Source organism: Pleurodeles waltl, chromosome 2_2, assembly GCF_031143425.1.
Source record: "Pleurodeles waltl isolate 20211129_DDA chromosome 2_2, aPleWal1.hap1.20221129, whole genome shotgun sequence".
Taxonomy (NCBI): domain Eukaryota; kingdom Metazoa; phylum Chordata; class Amphibia; order Caudata; family Salamandridae; genus Pleurodeles; species Pleurodeles waltl.
Genome location: NC_090439.1, coordinates 1,011,692,423 through 1,011,706,766, shown reverse-complemented (window position 1 = coordinate 1,011,706,766; position 14,344 = coordinate 1,011,692,423). Strand labels below are relative to the sequence as shown.

Sequence of the window (14,344 nt, the reverse complement as noted above, 5' to 3'; positions counted from 1 at the left end):
CTTGTCCATCATAAGGGAGGTCAAGAATTTTGGTTTGTACATCCGGTTGAAAATGTGTGGCTTTAAGCCACCCTTGGCACCTTAAGACAGCTGATCCAGCCAGGAGCCGAAACCCCATAGCGGGATTACTGCATGATAAGCGCACACCCTTTCGAGGAGCCAGGGGCAGGGGTCACTCTTCCTTTCGAAGTGGTTACCAATCATTCAGGTACCCAGCTTATTCCTCACAATTCCAATCTTCCAGACCCCAATATCATCAGAGGCAGCCTCCAGCGGCGGCATACAGCAGACCTCCTCCCAGAGGAAAGTTGGGGAGACAATCTAAACTTTTAACTTGTGGAGAACTTTCAGAGATGGAGTAGCTGGTTCAGAAACTGTCTTTTTAGAGGATTTTCTGAGGCATTTTGTGCCTGTTTTATTTTTCTGCGGAGAGCTACGACTTTTAGAAGAGGTCCCAGCTGATTTCTGTGCCATTTTCTTGAGTGGCTCTTGAACATCTGAGCCCTCCTGTTTTCTTTTAACATGTGTTTTAGGAGCAGAGATAGAGGAATAGGCACTATCCTCATCAGAAGATGAGTGGCCAGTCTTACCTTTCTGAAGCCACAAAAGCAGACGACTGTCTCTGTCCTTCAAAGTCTTAGTAGAGAATTTTCTACATATCTTGCAGTCCTTTGTTTTATGGTTGGAATATAAGCAGTAAATGCATTCCTCATGTGGATCATCCACATATAATCTTTTCTTCAAACAAGAGGCACAGGATTTAAAAAGGCCTTTCCTTGGTGTCTCTGACATGGTAGCCAGTTTGAAGCACCAGAGAAGAAAAGAAATGTCCCAAAATTCAGGTAATAGATCTTCTGAGAGAAAGGTTTTGAGCAGAGCTTAAAGGATACTCCTCAGCATGGCATGCTGTGGAAAGTCTGAGGGAAGGCTGCTGCTCACAGGAGGTTCTAAAGGGTGAGGCAATCTGATTGGTTCAAATTTGAGTTTGGGTCTATTTGACAAAATGACTGTGATAGGTTATTCCATTGAGGCCTAGGCCATGTATTGTATATGTACATTTTCAGGCCTAGTTTGTATATTCCATCTGGGACTCCCATCTTGACGATGGGGAAGTATAAAAGCATGTGAATTCATGAAAGTTCCAATACTGGAGTAATGGATTTTCCTATCTTTGGCATATAAGTTCCCAGCCTTATGATTTACTTTATACGCTTTGAATATACAGTAAAGATTTTGTCAAACCCTGAATAGGTGGTAAAGGTTTCCAAGGATGTCTTTAATCAGAGGATAGGTGGAATGGAATGGTCACTACATGTAGCATTTTCTTGAAACTTTCATGCCTCGACCTCCCCAAGAAACACTGCATGATCACTGCCTGTACCTGTCTCCCAGCCTGCTATGCTGGAATGCCCATTAATGCTCCTTTGCTTGGCAGATTTTGCCACAAAAATTGAAAAGTCTGGAACTGTAGTAGTGATCTTAGAACTGTTGCCAGAAGTGGTCTTCTTGCAACACATTTTAATAAACAGTGCAAGCTGTCAGGCTCGGATTCGAAGAACAGCAGACATGGGCGAACTCACATGATTTATAACTCTGGTTTATGTAATCTTTGTACCCACATGCCATAAAGGTTCAGCTGATCAAGGTGACCTTTAGAGTAAGGGATTGCTCTTGTTAAATCGAGCAATCTTTGTGGACCTTGGACACTGGAAGTGCTGCCTTTTGGTTGCAATATTTTTGGCAACCCTGCCTGGAGTTGAGCTGCTTTTATCATGGAATTGCAGTCACTCTTTTGTGGAGTAAAGACTCTGAAATGAATGTGTATCACTAAGATTCATGTTTCATGAATACCCAAAATTGAACTTTCTTTTTTTTTTTTTTCTTTTTTTCTTTTACATTATTGGGGCCGGCGACTAATAGCAGTTTTTAGCCTTTTAAGGAGTTTTACAACTGTTCCTGATTCGAGCAGACGGATTAGTTAATGAATTATGAAGCACATGATTACCTGATATGTTCTGGCGCTAGATTCTAAAATGATAGTGGCAGTTATAAGAGGTATAGGCTCATGGGTGTGGAATTTAATGAACTATCTACTTCTCCATGGGACAGGTTTCTTCATAAATCTTCTTGTCCTGTAAAAAAAACCTACTTTTCCTTCTGGTGCCGGCTTTAATTCTAGCAATTTCCTTATTTTGCCACCTTTCTGAAGATCTTCAAACTAGGGCTGGAGGTAGCAGTCAGCAGTATTTCAAAGAATCAAATGCCATTTTCAGCCTGTGCAAACCTACTAACTGCATATATCGAAATTTACTTTTGACAGGGGCAGAAGTAAAGCTTCTTCCATGGTTGGGGGAACAAGTGGTCGGAGGGAAAGTGAACTTGTTAAATGCTCAATAGATTTTCATTAGTAAATCTACACATGCATATTTGTTTGTGCTAAAATACACTCCACAAATACTTTCTGGTGGTAAATTTGTTTTGGTTGGTCTGCTTCTCTAAATTCCTGTGAGTTCATGAAATAAGTTACCCTACACTAATGCAAAGACATATACCATGTATGCACTTTTGTGATTTTCTTTAATAATTGAGCCCTTAATCAGGTCTGGTGTTAACCATGACCTTTTACTTTTATTAAAATTCTCTCTCCCTCCCTCCATCTATCAGCTGGCTTGAGTGTGAGTTATACCAATCTGCTCATTCACAAGGAGCATATCGGCACCCAAAGTAATTTTATTCAGTGCCAGGAATGATTGTGTTAATCTGTGGGTTTTTTTTTAAACCATTTTTTTTGGTGCTTTTTGCCAATGTTTGTTAAAATGGTGAGGGATCAACAGCTTTCACAACAGTGTTTTACAAAAGCCATGTCAAAACAAGACTCGCATTGACAAAATCAAGAAACTGACCACCAATGTCTGACCTATTGACTTTGCTGATGTTTGTTTATTTTCAGGTTTCCCATAATCTTGGTAAAAATTGGGTACACCGATTTTCTATTATGAATGTTTCAGGAATTTTACTAAATGATGCTTCAAAGAAATGGCACCTAAAAATTCACAGTGGTTTAGGGAAACATTTTTTTTTAGTTGCATTTTTTGTAAACATTTCATTTTGACAGCAAAGAATCATCAATCTTACTGCCAAGCTCCTGCAAATATTTGCATTGAATCAGAGAGCATTCTGGGAGTTTTATACATAGCCTCCTATTGTTAAACTTTGCAAACGTGTCAGTAGTGCAGTCCGAGCTTACAGCATTTATTTACAGCACTCATCCTCATAATAAATTCTTTGCATCACTGAAGCATAAATACAAGTTCTAACATTTGAAACATGGGCACTAATATTACCTCAAATGCAGACAATTCCCTTCTGTGCTCCATAATGTGCACTATAAACTGGCAGCCAAAGGGTTTGTGCTGCATGGGGTTGGGCCTGCTTGTCCCAAGTATAAAGTAAACATGAATCTTGTTGTCCTTTACCTCAATCAATATGTCCTGGTTGTCGGGACAAGTAAATTTGCAGTCTGTGGAATGATAGTTAAGGGATGTAGAAGGGGAAACATACAAGAAGTTATACAAGTCTTATAAGAAGCTGCCTACTACTTGAGCAGAGTATATCCATGGAATTGTGAGAAGTGCCAAAGAGGCAGCCCTAAGGAAGTGTTTAGGTACACAATGACTAATCTTGCTTTGACAGTATGTAGGTTCACTAATAATGAGAGGTAAGTGAACCAAATCAATCCCAAGGCCAACAAAAAGTTACAGGTACAAAACCGGAGTTAAAGGCAAAAAGTCTGGGGTAAGCCACACTACGAATGTCAGGTTTAACACATGCTACTGCTGAAAGAGGGGAGAGCTACTCAACCTCTAGGGAGTTTCCTCACCAAGGCGGAAAACCTAGGTAGACCGTCCGCATTGGCATGGTCTGCTCCCAGGTCTGTGTTCCATCCTGAGGTCCATACCCTGTAGGGAAATGAATCACCTCAGCAGTTTGGGGTTTTTATCCCTCATGGTCATTAGCCACCTAAGGGGCCTGTGGTCAGTCTGAATCAAGAAGTGAGTGCCAAAGAGGTACAGCCTCAACTTCTTCAGGGACCAAACCACAGCAAAATCTTCACTTTCTGTAGCACTTTTCCTCTTTTCCCAGGGAAGTAACCTCCTAGAGATTAGGGCTACAGGTTGAGCCAGGCCTTCATCATTGAGCTGTGACACTCCTTCACCTATGCCATGCTCTGAGGCATCTGTTTGTACAATGAACTCCTTACAGAAGTCAGGGGCCTTGAGCACGGAAGCTATGCACATGGCTTGCTTCAAGGAGTCAAAAAGGTTTTGAGCATGCCTCTGTCTGATTCACATTTCTGGGCTTCTACTTATAAGTCAGCTCTGTCATGGGGACAGCAATGGTGCCATAACCATTGACAAGTCTCCTACAGTACCCAGTGATGAGGCCCAATAACGCTCTGACCTTCTTCTGGGTTTTGGGGGGCTTCCAGGCCATGATAAACTCAATGTTGGCCTGAAAGGGCTGCACCTTACCCCGCCCACCAAGTGTCCCAAGTATATCACTGACTCCTGCCCTATCTGGCACTTACTGGGCTTGATAGTCAGGCCTGACTGTTGCAGGGCCTGAAGCACTTCCCAGAGGTGGTCCTCCCAGTGGTTAATGAAGACAACTATGTCATCTAAGTAAGCAGCAGAGAAGGTCTCTAGCCGAGCAAGTACCTGGTCACTAGCCTCTGGAAGGTGGCAGGAGCGTTTTCTAAACCAAAGGGAATCACCCTGAACTGGTAGTGGCCCTCTGGGGTGGAGAAGGCTGACCTCTCCCTGCTCCTTCTCTTACGGGGATCTGCCAGTACCTTGATGTAAGATCAAAGGTACTTAAGTACTCAGCAGCCCCTAACCTGTCAATCAGCTCCTCCGCTTGGGGGATGGGATGAGCATCAATTTTCATTACAGAATTTAGCCCTGTGTAATCCACACAGCACCTCAGTTCAGGTGTAGTTCCCGTGGGGCATCTTTTGGTACCAGAACCACTCCCTTCTGCTTTACCTCCCTGTAGGCTAACAGCAGGCAGGGCAAGAGGATATTCCACTTTCTCCTCAGACAGACTTCTGATCCTACCTTCCAAGGTCTTGTTGAACCTTTCAACAAGCCCATTAGTTTGGGGTGGTATGGGGTGGAGAACTTGTGACTCCACACATCTTCCACATGGATGGAAAATATGCAGACATGAAGTTGGTGCCCCTGTCAGACACCACTTCCTTGTGGGGATCCCACTCGGGTAAAAATCCCCTCTCGAGCCCTTGCCATTACAGGTGCAGTGGTGGTCCACTGGGTGCCGTGTGGCATCATCCCTTAGAACCAGGATAAACCTGTGACCAGAAGTGGTTGGGGCATCCATAGGTCCAACAATGTCTATTCCCACCCTCTCAGAGAGGGTGCTAATGACTGGCAGAGGTTGCAGGGGAGCTTTCAGTTTCTGCCCTGTCTTCCCACTGGCCTGGCAGGTCACACACTTCCTGCAGAGCATGTCCAAGGAAGTCATGATCTTAAGCCAATAACAGTGGGGGCAAGCCTTGTAAAGGTGTTGTCTTGACCCAAGTGTCCTGCCAGGGGTCTTTCATGGGCCAGCTCTAGTAGGAAGTCCCCGTAGCATTGGGAGACCACCAAGGTTATGTTGTCACATGTGCAGGAGCCTTAGGCTCACTGTAAATGAAGTGGCCATTCCAGTAAACGTGATTTCTCTGTAAATGTAAATTAGCACTTGTATAGCGCACTACTCACCCGTTAGGGTCTCAAGGCGCTGTACTCATACCGCTATGGAACCCCTCCTGGCTTTTCCCTGTGAGGCGCCCACTCCTGAGCACCCCCAGGGTGAAGCCAGGCATCCAAGCGCTGTTGGGGCCGTTGTGGAGATTAAGCAAGCTATTGCCCAGAGTTGCAGAGTGGGACCCATGAATTAGATTAGGCACTGAGGCGAGAATTATCTGGTCAAGGGGAATTGAGCCCAAGACCTGCCGAAGCAGGACTTGAACCCTGGTCTTGAGCCAGATCTCTGCTTCAGGGTCTGCCGCTCTAACCATTGAGCCACACTTCTCCACTCTCAGATGCATCACCTGCTGCTTGGGCTTCAGGCTGTTGCCTCATGCCCTGAAAGGTTGGACACCTCCTCTGTGCCCTACAGAACTCCTCCTTGGTTGGTCACCCTTTCACTTGCCAGTCAGCAGGTGTAGGCAGGTCACAAAGGCAAGCAGTGCCCTACTCAGTGGACTCCGGGATGGCCACCACAGGTGACCTATCCATTTCACTAGGGGCACACTGAGACTGGTTTACCACACCTCTGCCTTCCCCTTTTTAGCAGCTGACTGAGCCATTGTTTCAGGCTCCAGCCCTTTTTGACTCCCATGTTCCTCATGGGCAGCAATGGATCTTGTGGTAGCACAGATTCGGTCAGGTAACCCCAGCTTCTCCACGTGGGCCTTGAATTCCACTTCCTTCCAGGCAGAGGATTCTAGGTCATTACCAACAGCCCACAGGCATGGCAAGAGTCACAGCAAACTTCGGAAGTCCTCACACCCCCTCTCAAATGGAACTAGTGCCGCTGGATTGTGGCTCTTCCTCTTGTCAGCCACTGCAACTTTGTGGAATGCATTGGGAATCACCTGCTCTGGGAGCACCTGCTCACGCATTACCATAGTCATACTGGCACCTGTGCCCCTCAGAGCTCAATACTTTGCCCATTGATGGCGACCTATTTCCTATACCTGGTAGTATTTGATGGCACATGAATCTTAGGGACCATCTCACTGTCACCAGGTACATTAGGGCAACCCCATTAAACTCACCCCTGACCCAGATGTCTGCCTCCTCAGTCCCTGGGCTCAGTCATCTTGATATCCACCAGGTGTTGGCACAGCTCTGTAAAACAACTATCAAGCATGTATGTGCTCCTTCAAAAACAAGTTGTACAGCCCATCAGAATCATTAACATTTCTGCCCTTCGCCCAGTCCCTCAGTGCCTTACCAACGTAGTCTAGAAAATCTACCCAATTGCGTGTTGTTTGCGACGGGCCCTGAACTTCTCTATACTTTTTCAGGTGTAAGACCAAACTTCTTGACGAAGATGGCCTTCATAACAGGGTAGTCGGTCTGGTCTTCCACCTCTAAGATGGGTGTCCTCCTCACCGGGGGCATGTACCGCCAAAGACTACTTCCCCAGACCTCCTCCGGGGCCTGTGCTCTCTTGAAGCTGTCAACCACTTATCCATGTCATCCCCTGCACTGTAACCGGGCACTGCAACTTTTGGGATTTGTGTTTTAGACTCTTGAAGACACTGCAAACATGCTGCCAACATTTCCATTGTTGGTCCATACTTCAAGGGCTCCTATGTCCAGCTTTCTCAAACTGAGCTCATGGTCTAACATTTCTCCTCAGGAGCCAGGTTTCTTTCCTTGCGAGCCTGTTCCAATCTTGCTCCAGCCTGAGTCTTCTTTCCTCCCTTCTGTCTGCTAGCTCCTTTGGTGACAGGTTTCTAGAAGAGACACTGCTTCCTGGTCTGGACACCACTCCCCCTCCTGGCAAGCTGTTGACCCTTTCCACAGGTGGCTCCCCTTCGCTTGGAAATCCAAAATCAGAACATCCTCCTCAGGAGTTTCCTGCCACTCCTCTGGGATGTCTTCCCTCTGCCCAGGCCCTCAAAGCTTTCTGCAGTTTCACCTTTCTGATTAAACCCCTTGTAGACACTTGAATGTCCTTGCAGAAGTCCTTAAGATGTTGCACAGTATAAAGCTCCAAACTAGGCAGCTCAAATTTGATAACTACAGGTGCAGCTTCTCCAGAGCGAGACATAATTTAACTGAAAAATTAAAAAAGGCCAATTAGGGAGGATTGAAAAATCAAAAATGCTAATTGGTGAAATGTTTGCCTGACCTGTACCAATCAGGAGGAATGGGTTTGAGTTGGTTCAAGTATAGAGTTGTAGTGACCACTGAATTCCTATAATGGTATTGCACGAACACAAGTCTTATCCCTCACCGCTGATCACCAATGTTAGAAATTGAGTCTCTAGTTACCAGGGTAATGCACCCTGTCCAAGTAGGGACCACAATCCTAGTCAGGGTAAACCAAATGTACATCCTAAAATAACCTGTGCTCTCCCTTTGGTAGCTTGGCACAGAGCAGACAGGCTTAACTTAGAAGGTAATGTGTAAAGTATTTGTGCTGCACACATACAGCAGTCACATTGAAACACCACAAAAAAGACTCTACACAGGTGTATTAAAAGAACAGAGATTATTTATCTGAATAGATCAAGATGAAAATGACAGAAATCCAATGAATATTCATATGTAAGAGGTATCACGTTAAGCCCACTTTGTATGGATAGGGCTCGTTTTAGAGCCTTTCCAGTATTTTGAGTACGGGTACGTGTGTCCCTGCAGACTGATTGGGGCTGTTTGGTACCGGTCCTGGAAGAGAGTACCTGGTGTGTTGCCTTCACTATGCAGAGAGCACACCTGAAGCCTTATGGCCACTCTGGCCTTCATGGTTCGGGAATGTACTGCTGCAGCCACGGTTGAGGTGAAGTGATTGGAGTCGAGCCTCTACAAGGGCACCAAGCAGGGTTGCGCACGAACACGGGTCATTGGCTTGTGAAGGTAACCACGTAGTCAGCGTCTGTCGCTTGGCAACACTGGCGGCAGCCCGCACTGAAGTTGCTCCAAAGTCCTGATGAGCGGGCAGCTAGTTGCTGTGAAGTCCTGGTGTCACGAGCGGCAGACTGCATCAAATCCACGCTGTGCTGAAGTCTTTGTGAAATGAGCAGCAGGCTGGAACGAAGCCGCTCTGAAGTCTTGATGAAATGATTGGCAGGCTGCAACAAAGGTGTGCTTGAGGTCTTTGATATCCTAGAGACCTGTCGTAGAAATGGGGGTGAGTCAGCAACACCTTGGAGCCATTCTAGGGGTGATTGTTGATTCTTGGGTTGCAGGTCAGAGATCAGCAGGGCAGCTCAGCAAGGCAGGGCAGCAGTTCCTTGAAACTGTCAGGCAAAGCAAAGTTGTGATCCTCCAGCATAGCAGTCTTTACTCCGGTAGAGTTTCCTTGAGTCTAGAAGTGTACTGATCTTCGTGGGCCAGAGTCCGAGTACTTATATTAGAAAGTACTTTTGGTGCATGGAATAGCTTCAAAAGATTTCTGTGAAGTGCACACGCCCCCAATTTAACTCAACCCTGACTCAAGACTATCAGTGGGGGGGCAATCAGTCCCTTTGTCAGGGCTCTGACCACTACCCTGTGAGATGTAAGTGGTAACCCTTCCCAACCTCCTCCCCCAGAAAGACCCATTAGTATGCTGATGAATACAGATGCAGTTGAGTGTCCTGTGTTGTTGGTGTCTGAAGGAAATGCTGAAGTGTATCAGTCACCTAGCCCAGTCTAGACGTGTATTAGAGACGGGCCAGTGAGGGCAGACAAATGCCCATTCTGCAGTTGTAGGCCTGATGCATGTTTACAGGGATGCTAAAGTGGGTGTCACAATCAGTGCTGCAGGCCCATTAGTAGCATTCAATTTTAAGGCCCTGGGTATATGGTAGACCACTTTACAAGAGACTTGAATGTAAATTAAATGTTGATACACCAATGTTACTATGTTTTAGGCAGGAAGCACGTGCACTTGAGCACTGGTTAATGCTCAGAGTCCTAAGGCCAGCAAAGTTACAGCAGTAAAACCGGGGGTAAGACCACCCTAAGGATGCCAGGCTTAACATGTCCATAATAAATAATCCGTCTTAAATACATGTTAGCATTTCAGTTTGTTTATAGTGAATGAGGCTTGACACATGCATTGCACATAAAGAGGGATGGGAGTGGCTGACACCCTAAAACCTCAGCAATGGCCAACTCAGAAGTATTTTAAAAATCCTAAATTCTCTCCTTGGGATTTCTGCTGATTGGGATGTCCCAATGAGTTGACCTTTGCCTTTGGGATACAAATGAGCAACCCTGCCCCCATCATTTGGCCGAGATTGTGCAACACACCATAGCCTTAAAGCAGTATGTGAGACCTACTTTATTACAATTGTGTGGCTATTTAAGGTGTACCTACCTTAAGAGTATTCTATGAACCATCACTGGATTAAATTGAAGAATGACTGACTACTTCTGAGCATTCCCCTATGTTGGTTTGATTGGTGAATGAGGAATAGCATCTGAGCATTGGAACCAGGAGGGGGTAAACGCTATCTAGTTACTTGGGACTACTAACACTAGTGAGCTGTTTAGGGCCAATGCTGCTCTTCTGTTTGAATAGTGAAGATTGGTGTTTAACAGCCTGCTTGTTAGAATGCAGTTCATTTTGTCCTTTTGTCTAACATCTCACTTTCCAATCTGTGCATTTCGAAGTTAAACCCGCTATTGTGAATGTTTTGAGTTTTACTGTTCTCTAGTCTGATATTTTTTACTTTGACTTTAAAGGCAATTCAGCATGCAACTGATGAAAAGTTGCAAGAGAAAGCCTGGGGTGCTGTTGTTCCTTTAGTCGGAAAACTAAAGAAATTCTATGAATTTTCACAGAGGCTTGGTAAGTTACAGATATGTAAAGTAAACATTTGTTAAGAATTACTTTCTGTTGCATCACTACACATCTCTGGACTCCATTCTCTATTCATACTTCCTGTCCTTTGTACTGATATACGGCTCTATATTTCACTCAAGCTTTGGTATGGTAATAAGGCAATGTCATGGAAAAGCGTAGGAGCCTGTGTTCCTATTAAGATATTCTAAATACTGCTCAATGCTGCTTACTGGGACATTGTGGATTGAGAGCTTGGGTTTGGCCAACACAATTCCTGAAATCCCTGTGGCTAATGTTTTTCCTGTTTGCAATATGCAGAATGCTTTAATAGCACCTGTGTAGAATAAAATGCACGTTTTACGGTGGTTACTTCTACCCACAGATTACTCACCTTATCAGTATTTCTAGGTGCTAAAATGGGTAAACGTATTTGCAAACCCTCCTGGGTTAACAGATGGTGAAATGAGATTCCAGTTGCAGCCCCACCTATCTATCGCAGTTTCTGGCACGTTTATAGTAGTTCTTTATTTTCTACTCCTCACCAAAACAGGTCCATTCTCTCCTTCATTTCCACGGAGTTCCTCTAAATGTTATCAACCCTTAATCACCAGACCAGGTCAGATGTGACCTTCTTGTGTGTTGGGATTCAAACAGTGTTGACTTAGTTAGAAATAAGTCTTTGTTCAAACCCCCCCATGATACCCGCTTGGGCCCTCAACATGTGACCCCTGCACCTCTATCTCCTGCCAGGAGACCTCCATTTTCCCTCCCTCAGGGATGTCTCCCATAGAATGGCCCTCCAAAACTTTCTCTCACATAAAGCACAGCGAACACCATAGAAAACAAAAGTCCTCCTTCAGCCTCGAATAGGCGGTTATATTATTTGATGATTTGGAAAGCATAACTGCTTTCGGCAAGTCTGCCTTCTTCTGGCTCTCTTGGAGCTTTGACCTGAGTTTTTCATCGCCATCTGTTGTTCTGTTCCAAGTTGTGCCTTTTCAGTAGGCCATGTTGTACTTTTTCAGGGCTGCCCCATCTCCCTCTGGGCCCTTTGTGGCTCCAAGGACCAGACCAGAGGAGCCTGCATTCTACACCTTTTTCACAGAAGCCACCCCTTCTAAACAAATGGGAGTCTGACATTAACACCACTTTTGACATCTGTTCTAAATTGATGTTTAATAGCATTGCATTTTTTAGGCAATTCTGGTCTGCACAAAAGAAAAACATTAAAAGAATAAGTATCTATACATCTATATATAAAAAGTCAAAGGGCATGCACAATATTGAAGCCCAAAATGTAACAAAATTTTTAAAATGTGAAGAGCTTGTAGGTTAACTACACATTATAAAAAATAAAAAAAACATAATTGCCATCATAATATAAAGTCATATTGTTGTGCTGAGACCAAGATGAAGTAGCAAAATAAGCTTTCCTTTTTTCACCATTAGTTTGAGGACCACAAAACACCCACCTTGATATAAACGCTTAAAGTGAAAATGTCAAATTTGATATTTTTTTTGTCAAGCTTTGCAGTCCATCACTTTAGCCTGCTTACATTTCAGCATTGATAAGCAGATTTGTGGTGTGGCCTGCTTTTGTAAATTCTAACTTTTACAGTCCAACTGTTAATGTGGATGGCAATCAGAAATAAAGAGGAGTTGATTATTCATCCGGATTTAAGGCATCTTCCATATATTGAGCAGGGCAAGCTCCCTGACTGAAAAGCCAGGAATGCTGCTGTACAATTCCACTTCAGTTTTTTGTTTTTTTGTTTTACTGTTACCATCATTGTTGTTTGTATCGGCCAAGAAAAAAGCAAGTGTTTTTTCCTATGAAACATATCTTTGATTAGTACCTGTAGAAACGTTTGCAAACGTTTACGTAATATGTGTTAGAAATGGGGTCTCTAGTTGGCAGTCGGTTTGCACCCTGCCCAAGTAGGGACCCTCACTCTAGTCAGGTTAAGGGAGATACCCAGCTCAGATAACCCCTGCTGTCACCCCCGTGGTAGCTTGACACGAGCAGTCAGGATTATCTGAGAAGCAATGTGTTAAGCATTTGCATATAACACACAGTAATAAAGTGGAAAAACTACAAAAGGACACCACACCAGACAAATAGCAAATATTTAGCTTTGTAAAACAAGACCAAAACGAGAAAATTCCAACATACAATAATAAAGATATGAATTTTGCAAAGATACATTTAAGAATGCAGTTTCCTTGAAGTCGATAGCTCCGTCGGGGGCTATCACGGTGTTGTGATCAACAAATCCAACAGTTCAGGCCTGCAGCGGCACTGCGTGCCAGCTTCGGTGTCAGGAAGACCCACAAAAAGTACCTTGGAAATGTAGGGCTTTGTTATCCTCGAAATGAGATCCGGAGTGCGGCGTTGCATGCCTCTGTTTCGAGGTCGGTCCGGGGGTCGACAGACCCTTGAAGTCACCAGCGTTGCAGATCGAACTCTGGGCTGATGGTAAGGTCAGGAGTGCTGTCGTCGGGGCTGCGGTGCGGGGCAGGACATTGCTATGTGCAGTGCCCACAGGTCACAGTGCAGGCAGCAGCTCGGTGATGGCTTCCTGTGGTGTTGGTAAGACCAGGGCTGTGGTGTGAAGTGGTGCAACGTGTGGTGTCTCCAGGTAACGGTGCAGGCAGCGGCGTCGACGTTACTGAACTGTTCCTGTGGGTAGGCCCAAGGCTGCGGTGGGGCACTGGGTGGGCTCTCTGCTGCGCCCACGGGGTGCAGACAGTGGGGTCTGTTGATGATGCTGGAGTCGATGGCACCGGCGTCAGTGGTCGGGGGCTGCGGTGCGGGTCAGGACTATGCTTCGTGTACCTCACAAGCTGTGTCCGTAGGCCATGTGAAGGCAACGTCGGTGTCCGTGTGGAGCGGTGTTGTTGGGGATGCCAAGGCTGCAGTGTGAGGAAAGCGATATTGAGTGCGGGGCCCACAGGTCAAGCAGCGGCTCAGTGATGGCGTCAGGTGCGGCATCGGTGAGACCAGGGTTGCGGTGTGATGCGGGGCACGGCTCTACGTGTGGGGTCAACATTTTCTTCTGTTGCAGCACAAAACACGCAGTTCCCAGTCCTGTAGGCAGATGAAGTGGAAGTCTTTGATACTCCTGAGACTTCCAACAGGAGGCAAGCTCTACTTAAAGGCCCTGGACAAACTTCCCAAGCAGGATACACAGCAAGGTCCAGTCTTTGTCCTCGTTCAGGCAGAAGCATCAACTACAGGTAAACCTAGCAAAGCACACACAGCAAAGGGGCAGTACTTATCCTCCAGCTCTTCTTGGCAGAAGTTCCTCTTGATCCAGAAGTGTTATAAAAGTCTCAGGTTTTGGGTTCACTACTTATACTCATTTCTGCCTTTGAAGTAGGCAGACTTCAAAGGAAAGTGCCTGTTGTTCACAAGATCCTGCCTTTCCCAGGCCTGGCCCCAGACACACTCCAGGGGGGTCAGAAACTGCATTGTGTGGTAACAGGCACATCCCTTTCAGATGAGCCAGCTCCTCCCTCCCTACTCTATCCCAGGAGACTCATCAGGATATGCAGGCTACACCCCCATCTCCCTTTCTGTCACTGTCTAGAGGGAATTCCCAACAGCCCAACCGTCAGTCTGACCCAGACGTGGAATAGACAAGCAGGCAGAGGCATAGAACGGTTTAAGCAAGAAAATGCTTACTTTCTAAAAATGGCATTTTCAAACTGACAATATAAAAGCCAACTTTACCAAAAGTTGTATTTTTAAATTGTGAGTTCAGAGACCCCAATC

At 45.4% G+C, this 14,344-nt stretch overlaps 1 protein-coding gene across 10 annotated transcripts in view; it reads left to right on the top strand.

Annotated features, from left to right (window-relative positions):
• The window catches only part of CYRIB (CYFIP related Rac1 interactor B), a 316,777-nt gene that overhangs the window by 254,778 nt on the left and 47,655 nt on the right, over positions 1–14,344 (top strand). For all 10 annotated transcript variants that reach the window (XM_069220746.1, XM_069220749.1, XM_069220753.1 and 7 more), the window contains one exon: positions 10,470–10,575. In XM_069220746.1, the coding sequence (XP_069076847.1) occupies positions 10,470–10,575 (106 nt within the window). The remainder of the gene's footprint in view (positions 1–10,469; positions 10,576–14,344) is intronic.